This window comes from Trypanosoma grayi (assembly GCF_000691245.1).
Source record: "Trypanosoma grayi strain ANR4 Tgr_738_V1, whole genome shotgun sequence".
NCBI classification, from domain to species: Eukaryota; Euglenozoa; class Kinetoplastea; order Trypanosomatida; family Trypanosomatidae; genus Trypanosoma; species Trypanosoma grayi.
This window is the reverse complement of record NW_008826357.1, coordinates 1-8,571: the sequence shown is the minus strand read 5'-3', so window position 1 is coordinate 8,571 and position 8,571 is coordinate 1. Positions and strand designations below refer to the sequence as shown.

The 8,571-nt window shown below is 50.9% G+C and overlaps 5 protein-coding genes and 1 non-coding gene across 6 annotated transcripts; 1 reads left to right on the top strand and 5 right to left on the bottom strand.

The window, feature by feature from the left end:
- Nucleotides 1-267: 267 nt before the first annotated feature.
- On the top strand, nt 268-338 carry DQ04_tRNA087 (the record flags this gene model as incomplete). Its single annotated transcript has 1 exon — nt 268-338. It is a non-coding gene; the product is annotated as a tRNA-Gly (tRNA).
- Nucleotides 339-614: 276 nt separating this feature from the next.
- Nucleotides 615-1,631, bottom strand: DQ04_07381040 (nuclear lim interactor-interacting factor; the record flags this gene model as incomplete). The annotated part of the gene is made up of 1 exon (XM_009315139.1): nt 615-1,631. One exon carries the CDS (start codon nt 1,629-1,631, stop codon nt 615-617), a length of 1,017 nt encoding a protein of 338 aa, XP_009313414.1.
- A 392-nt stretch (nt 1,632-2,023) lies between these two features.
- On the bottom strand, nt 2,024-3,979 carry DQ04_07381030 (hypothetical protein; the record flags this gene model as incomplete). The annotated part of the gene is made up of 1 exon (XM_009315138.1): nt 2,024-3,979. The coding sequence occupies one exon, from the start codon at nt 3,977-3,979 to the stop codon at nt 2,024-2,026; it is 1,956 nt and encodes a 651-aa protein (XP_009313413.1).
- Nucleotides 3,980-4,179: 200 nt separating this feature from the next.
- DQ04_07381020 (hypothetical protein) lies at nt 4,180-5,988 on the bottom strand (the record flags this gene model as incomplete). Its single annotated transcript, XM_009315137.1, has 1 exon — nt 4,180-5,988. The coding sequence occupies one exon, from the start codon at nt 5,986-5,988 to the stop codon at nt 4,180-4,182; it is 1,809 nt and encodes a 602-aa protein (XP_009313412.1).
- A 238-nt stretch (nt 5,989-6,226) lies between these two features.
- Nucleotides 6,227-6,976, bottom strand: DQ04_07381010 (hypothetical protein; the record flags this gene model as incomplete). The annotated part of the gene is made up of 1 exon (XM_009315136.1): nt 6,227-6,976. One exon carries the CDS (start codon nt 6,974-6,976, stop codon nt 6,227-6,229), a length of 750 nt encoding a protein of 249 aa, XP_009313411.1.
- A 620-nt stretch (nt 6,977-7,596) lies between these two features.
- DQ04_07381000 (hypothetical protein) lies at nt 7,597-8,463 on the bottom strand (the record flags this gene model as incomplete). Its single annotated transcript, XM_009315135.1, has 1 exon — nt 7,597-8,463. The coding sequence occupies one exon, from the start codon at nt 8,461-8,463 to the stop codon at nt 7,597-7,599; it is 867 nt and encodes a 288-aa protein (XP_009313410.1).
- Nucleotides 8,464-8,571: the final 108 nt, after the last annotated feature.

Below are 8,571 nucleotides of genomic sequence, written 5' to 3'. Positions count from 1 at the left end.
CCGGCGGAAGCAATTCCCCTTTCGCGGGCCGTTTGAAAAGAAAAGGGCTGCGGGGAAAACGGGTCGCCAAGAAAAGTGGGCTAATGCGGCTCGGCGGGGCGCGACGGCAGACCGGGGGGCGCTTGCATGAGTAAACGCGGGCACTCCGCGCTCGGGAAATAGAAAAAACTGCTTTGTGACAAAAAGCACCGCGACAACAGCTTGCCGGACGCCAAATATGGGCGTGTTTTTGTTTTTTTAAAGCTCATCGCAAATGTCTCAGCCGAAGCGCAGTTGGTCTAGTGGTAGAATTCTCGCCTGCCACGCGGGAGGCCCGGGTTCGATTCCCGGACTGCGCATGTCTTTTCGCACCTTTTCACCTCTCACCCTCCAAAAAAAGGGGGAGAAGAAAGAACAAAAAAAGAAAAAACGAACGAAAACAAAAGAAGCGGTTCATGACCCCGCGGTGGNAAAGGGGGAGAAGAAAGAACAAAAAAAGAAAAAACGAACGAAAACAAAAGAAGCGGTTCATGACCCCGCGGTGGCCCGAGGGAAAAGCCTCGCCACCCCGCACACCCCCGGGGGCGCACGGCCTCACAGTTCTTTCTTCTAAAATTTCCAAGGGCCCCGCCTCGCTAACGCATCCCCCCGGCGACAGGCGGCCCCCCCACCCGGGCAAGAGCGCGCGGAGGCTCGCCAACACCGCTGCCAGCGCCTCCTTCGGCATCCTCCACCCCCTCCCCCTTGTTCTTCCATTCCCCGCCGCTTTGCGAGAGCGTTTCGCGGCTCCTCTTTCTTTTTGGCGAACAAATTGGAGGCGCCCCGCGCCTGCGCCGCTTGCCGAGGTAGTATATTGGGATGCCCTTCCCATCCGAACCCCTGACACTCCGCTGCGCCAACAGCGGGCACCCGGCGAGGAACACCGGAACCGTTTCCCCACTATCCAAGAGGGCGGAAAGGACCTCCTTGAGCAGAAGGAGCGTTCTGTCGGTGAACTGCCGTTTGGGTTTTGGCGGCGGCGTTTGTGATGGTGAACGCGATGGGGGTGTGCCCACTTTTCCCCCACCCGGGGTCATTGGTTCCTTTTCCTGTGATAAAGATGGGGTGGCGGATGGCACTTCAAAGTCCTCTACAATGATGCCGTTTTGGGGGTTCGCCCTAACACAATCCGGCGTATTTTCCACAATTATGACATAGTCGATGTTTCGACCCAGTTTTTTGAGGTCTTTTGTATAGTCATCGCTGGTGTACCACGCCTTGTGGCGATATATGAGGTGGTGAATGATATGATCCTGATTTATCTCCTCCAGTATGTTCTTGGCATAGTCTCGCTCCCCAGCCGTCCATACAATAACCTCAAAATCATCCTTAATAGATACAAGTAGTTCCCTCAAGTGCGCCCGAGCATATAAAGGACCCTCGCGCGCGTACACCACCGTTTCGTCCAAATCCAAAACCACAGTATACCTTTTGTCGCTAAAAACCTTCGGCGCCACTAGCCGATCCTCGTGGCGTGTCATGGTCGGCTTTCGCCGCATGCGAAACTCGTCCTCATCAGCGTGACGTGCCGACTCAAAAACATTTTCACGCAACAGCTCACAGCCCTTTGGGGGAGGAGGAGGTGACGTTGTTGTCACGGGCGTTCCGGGCATGCTACCGCACCCTCCTCCCACTCCGCCTCTTTTTTCTCTCCTTTGGTTTGGTGGATGTCCGTGTTTGACCAAACAGGCGCCCACACACACCGAAAGAGAATGACATCAATAAACGAAACAAAACGAGGGAACACAAAGTGCAGAGATTTAGCCATATAACAAAAAAATAAAACACCCCATTTAGGAGAAAAAACAAAATGACACCGAGCAGACAAACACACACAGAGAGAGAGAATAATACACATATGTATATATATATATATATATATGCGTGTGAACGAGCACCGTCCTCAACACAATAAACAAAAAAAATTCATTGAGAGACACACTTAAGGAAATATAAACCCCATGCAATCGCATACATGACTACGTTCTTTGCACACGAAAAGCATCTAGACTCCATCGTTCTCATCCGGATCGCGCAGATCGGTGTCCTCCACAACCCGAGAGTCAAAGACAACTTCATCTTCTTCCCACCACGCAGAAGAGTCCAGCCGTCCACAACTAACAACTGGTGTATCTTTCGACGTCTTCACCACCACCTGCGTATGTCTTGGGCACGCTGGGCAGGGCAAATACGGATCTTTCTTGCCAAAGTTCACATAACCACCTGAAAATAGAGCACACACTGTGTGGTAATTCTCATGACAATCTGGATGATAGCAAGAGACACTCGCTCCAGGCATGCCGCACAGCTCGCACATTTGCATTGGCAAATCGCAAAACACTACATCCTCCAATTCAGATCCTTTCTGGTACCCACTGCAAAGATGGACACAACGGCAATGTACAACATGTACAGTGCGTGTTCGGAGATCTACAAAGTGTTCAGAGCAGACGAGGCGATTTCGTGGCTTTCCATCCTTGGTTCTCCGACGATCAGACAACGCGTGGCGGAGCTCTGCCATGGTTGGAGTGTGCCGGCCCATGTTACGACTGCTATTCTTCAATAAGTCCTCTACCAGACGAAGGGTACTCTCATCTTCACAGTTGATACCGCAAATAATGCATGCCTGATTTACTTCTTTCCGCCGACGGATGCGGTCCTTTTTCACCTCTTCTTGAACTGCCTGCTGCTCCACAATGGCGTCACGCAACCGAACATCCTTAAGGGTGACCTGCGGTGTGTCGGGTTCCCATGGCAGAGGCTCTTCTCGGACCCGTTTTGATAGAAACTGAGCCTGCTGCCGCTTAACCTGCTCACCCATTTGAGAAGGAACTACACCTGAAACAGACATGTTACCTGAAGAAATACTACTGGTAAAGGAAAGCATTGTTCGTCTGGCTCCGCTCTGCCCTGATGATGACGACGATGATGACCCAATGGCAGAGTGCACATTTTGGATACTAGGCCCCATTCGGGTATCATGCGAGTCGCGGAAACCGGCAAGGTCACTAAGATTCACGAGACCAGAAGCTAGCAAGTTTTCTCGTACAGACACCACCTGCTCAGACCGCAGTGCAATTGGAACTGGCAGCACCTGCACCACTTCAATCCTCGACCCCCGATCCATTCGAATGAGGAGAGCGTGTTTATTCGTTTGAAAGCGTCTATCAGTCTCATTCTTAACGCGGAGGTAAATGTTTCGAAGCTCCACCACCTGCCTTCGGTCACTCCGCAAATTATCTCGAACAGCTTTCTGCACAACAGCATCAAATGTCACAGATGTTATTTGCTGCTGCGCATCTTCAGCATCACAAAAGTCTATTTCACACACGGACATGTTGGGCTTCGGAGCTTTGAAACGTATAGCAATCACCACAACACGAATAAAGAAATTAGGATACTTAGGAGGACATGTAAGGGAAGCAATGCCGACACGTACACCATCCGAGGCATGTGCTTCCAGCGCCTCCGAAGTTAGAGGCAAAACGACCCCTCCTTTATTCCCTCCGGCTTGCAGGGGGTTATCCGTCGGCCGCTCACGGCCCACCTCCACGTCGAAAGACACCGCCTTCTCTACAATGGAATCATCATCATCGTCATCATTGGCGGACCTCGGGAAGCCGCCATTCGTCCCCAGCGCTACTGCTGCTCCTGTGGGTGACGCCGCCGCTGCTGCCGTCATCGTCGTCGTAGCTTCCTCCACCAATCCTTCTAAAAGCTCACACAAATAAGCATCATCGACTACCACAGTGTCACCTGTTTTGCTGTCTTTGTGGAATACAGTGAAATCACAGGGCGGGACGTCCATGAATCGAAGCTTCTTCTCCACAATAGCACCAATGTCTTGGTACCCGTGGTCATGTGGGTCCGTCACCGTCATGGTGTCACGAAATACACGCTCACCCTGGACCCCGGGCACCTTCGTGAAGCGCAGGCGCAGGGCCACACGCACCACCACCATTGTGGATGGCTTCTAAAATATACACGATCACCAAAAACATTACCAACCCCACAAAAAGAAAGAAAAATAAAGAGCACACAGTGACATAAAGTTCGCACAGGATGTTGCCATCAAAAGGCAAAGGTTGCGGAGACTTTGGTACTCATTTTAACATATGCCTCTTAAAAAGAAACAACAACAACTCTTCTCTGTGAATAAAGTCAGCGAAGGAGATGAAAAATAGCGCCAGGATCAAGTGTGGCAAATTGAAACACCTCACGCAACGCAGAAGTCACCGCCGAGCCTCGCGGCAACGTCATACGAAGCACGCACGTCATACCGCCACGTCTTGCTGGCTTGAGAAAATGGCTCCGCTGCTCTGCACCCCGAATACCTCGACGAGCAATCATGTTTTTGCCTGTAGCAACAAAAAGAGGTGAGGGCTGCCGCGTGATGCCCTCCTGATCTTCATAAAGCTGTGACCGAATGGGCGTGTTCTGGTTACTCTCCCAGCACCACCCTCTTTCGTTATCAAACACACAATATGCAAAGTCCTTTGGACACACAACAAGGCGACGATATGTAGCAGGTGGAGCAGCCTTCATCTGCGGCAATCCTTCTACCTGCAGTTCTCGCCCCAGTCTCTCTGACGCCTCTTTTATTTGATTTCCAGGGGAATGTAAACGCTCCGCCCCGTAACCCATGACAGGGAGAACAACTTGATCTATTCTGTACCGCTTTGCCTCTTCAGCACTTTGTACCACGCGAACGCGTCCCAGCAACGCATTCAAGTGCGCATCACCAGCAACAGAGAGCCACTCAAGATGATGTATGCATGTCATTTCCCCGTTGATATGATCAGCAGGAGCCTCAAACACGTCAAGCGGCTCTCTTGCTTCATCGTCAGGAATCACAAGATCTCCTGCTACAACCTGATCGCCGTACATTTCCCACCGAAGTGATGCAAGTGCATTAAAATGTACATCTCCCACGCTCCTAAGCTTTTCCTGGAGTACCAAACGAGGGATACTTTCACGAATAATCTGAGCCGAGTCATGACATTTGGGAGCGAGATCGGACGCCCTTCCGAGTAAATCACGAAGAAGATGATGATGAGGATAAAACAATCCTGTTTGTGCTCTACGTATCAAGGGTTCATCCTTTTTCAAAGCATATTCCAAACCACTTTTGACGCCTGCCCAACCTACGCGTGTGGATTTTGGATCCGCAAAAATGTCCAGCAAAGGATTTAGTTCCTTGCGAATAAGTGGTGAGCACTCCGTCAGACCCAGCACGTAACTTTGGAGAAACTCCACGTAATCTCGATGCAGAAGATGCCGCCCGCTCTCAAAGGCGCGAAATATACCTACACCATGCCGCGCCAAATGACTATAGTTCAAGAATCCATTGAACTGCAATTTTTCTAAACGGGGGAGAACATCCGCCAAGGCACCTCGCATGCTCCTCAATACAATGGAGTAACGTACATCAGGGAGAAGATGAACTGGCAGAGGCGATGATGCATTGGACAATAGTGGAATGTCGATAGCCTTACCAATACACACAACCCCTTCGGCTGTATGCATTGTCTGCGGGCGCTGAAACTGGCGCCTAGCCTCCCGTGAGGCGGAGCGCACCAATACGAAGCGTTCATGGCAACTACCAAAGTCTACAGGTGTAACAAAGCATACCGGGGTTCCATGAGGACACTTGTCTCTGATAAGAGCAGCAATCACACCATCGGGGACGCCTTCAGCAATCGCACTGACCACAAACGCGACAGAAGTTGTCCCATCACCTTCCTCCTTGTCATTTCGGGTAATGGCAGCATCCGGCCACACCTCCTGAACGACCAAGTCATCGAGAGACCATTTCATTAATCCCGTCACCCGCGAGTTTCTCGCATCCTCAACATCGCCGTAACGGGTATTCGCTGTGCGAAGTGCGGTGATGCCGACGATGTCCTCCATCACTGCGGCATCGTGGGCATACTTCATGGAGCGCCTGAAGTTGATTCTATCCTTGGCCATGCCTAGCTCACTCCCACTGCATGTCCCTCAGATGCCAATGTGCAAGTAGATAAATCACAACATATAGGGGAGTGGAGGGAGTGAGAGAGAGAGAGAGAGACAGATAATAAAGAATCAAAGAAATAGAATGAAAAAGAGCGAGTGAAGATTACAACGACACAATATACATACACAAAAACACAACCCAATAGGAACGCAGAAAATAATAATAATAGTGCCGTCTCCTTGTCCCTACTCTTCACACGTTTGTAAGACTGACATTCGCCTGCTTCGCAAGCTGTTCTCTACGCCACAGCGGCATACAACGGGAGGCATAACCTCCGTGTGGATTCATCATGAAGTACGGCCTATCATTCCAAACACAAAACCCCACACAACTCATAAACCCCACCTGGCCACTCACTACACCACTCAGCCAATACGACCATCCCATACCTGTGAAGAATTCGGCCTGACTGCGAAGAACACGCGACTCGAGAGGTTCCGTGGGGATAGGGTAGCGATAATAAATCCGACGCCCAGCAGAGCTCATGAGGAGACACTTGCGCCAGAACAGAGTCCCCGCACCAATGACACTGCACCACGCAAAACAGTTAACGGCCATGGCTTTCATCCACGCCTGTCCCCAGGTGTTGCGTTTGCTGCTCCACATTGCCTCTGATAGAAAGTAATGTAATGTGGTGCCCGCAAGCACACCCGGGATAGCGATCCAGCCAACCTGCCGCATTGCACCGTTCACCGTATAGTTCACCCGCTTCTCTGCATATATGGACACACCAGTACCGATGCACGACACCATCAGAACTGTCACTGCAGAGAGGAGAACGCCAAAGGACATGCAACAGAAACTGCATTTCCTTTCCTGCGCATTCCTAATCTTTATAGCATTTGGGAGATCACTGGATTGATCCCCCAATTCTGTCAACACTCTGGGGTCCGCCTTCTTGGCCGAGATGATTGATATCTTCGTGGTGTCTAACTCCACCATATCCCTCCCCTTCCGGCCACTCAAACACATACCAGCACCAGAACCAAATAAGGAAGGAGACAGACACTCACTTCTCATTCTTTTTTTTTTGCTTTGTTTTCCAAGACCGTGTACATACCAGAGACGTCAGCATTTTCTTTAAAGCAAAAAAAAAAACAACGACAACAACCAGTTTCATTCTTTCAGAAATACTGAGACCCATTACAATTTTCACTTCTGCCTTTTTCTATCTATAATATCTTGCCTCCAGAGGAAGCTGCAGACAATAAACACAACACCATACACCTCGGTAGAACTTTATCTAACCACCCATACATACCGAGACACACTACGGTCACTCTATGGCTGCCTCCTGTTCTGGTGACGTCTCAAACAAGAAAAAAAAAGAAAATAGTCATATGGTGAAGGGGAAATAGAGTGAGTGATTGCAAACCAACGAAAAATTGGACCGTTGTGTGTGCGTGTGTGTGCATGCGTGGAATAATAAGTGATGTTTTTCTAAAACACANCAAACCAACGAAAAATTGGACCGTTGTGTGTGCGTGTGTGTGCATGCGTGGAATAATAAGTGATGTTTTTCTAAAACACATTCCTCGTTCCTCCACACTACATTCCCTTCTCTAGAGCTTACCTTGATGCTTCGAAGAGGAGGAGGAAGAGGCTAAGCCTTGTTTGCTGCTCTTTGCCTCGAAAACAACCACCCGCTGACTAGAGGTATTGTCAAAGTTGTTCACGCGGCGGATCATATCAATATGGTCGGTGGAGAGCCCGAGTGTGGCGCCGTGTGCTCGCTGCATAACGCTACGCTGCGTCACCATTAAAACGTCAAAGGACCCGTTAACATCACCCGTCGAAACACGCGCTGAGACAGCCGATGATGAAACAACGGCTGTAGTAGGAGTAGTAGTAGTAGGAGCCTGTGCATGTGACGACTGGGGTTCCGTCCGCTTGAGCTGCGAAACGGCCTTCTCGGCGTGAAGTTGCTCTCGTAAGTGTTTCTGCCGCAGACGCCACAACTCATGCTTGCGCATCAAAGCCTCAGACTGCGCCTGCTCCTTCTCCTCGTCTAATTCGATGAAGCTTCGAGACGTGTTACCTCCAAGGAGTGGAGCGTCAAATAGAGAGCTTCCCCCAACTTCTGGTGGGGATTCCACAGGGAGGATATCCCTCTCGCTGACGGGAGGCTCCATGATGGCCGTCTCATCGCCAATGACGAGCTCCGGCATGCCATCGTTCGACTCCCCGTCATCCCCAGTGAGGCGTGAGAAGGAGAGCTGGGAGCTTGTCATCTCCTTCTGCATAAGACGCTCAAAGGTTTGCTTCTTCTGCTGCTGCACGTTGGAGAGGAAGCGGTTGGTGATGCTGGTGGCAATCGTGGGCGACCATGTGGACGACGACTGCGATGCACCCGTTGGGGAGAATGGGTTGCTTGCGTCATTCGGTGCGTCGAGCGTGCCGATGAGCGAGCGACAGAGCACCTCTTTCATATTGACGTGTCGCGCCTCCTTCCGCAGCGCCTTCTGCGACCGGCGGAACAGAAGCACCGGGTCATCGGAGTCACCTTCCGCCTGATCTCCCCGGTGCCGTTTCTTGCT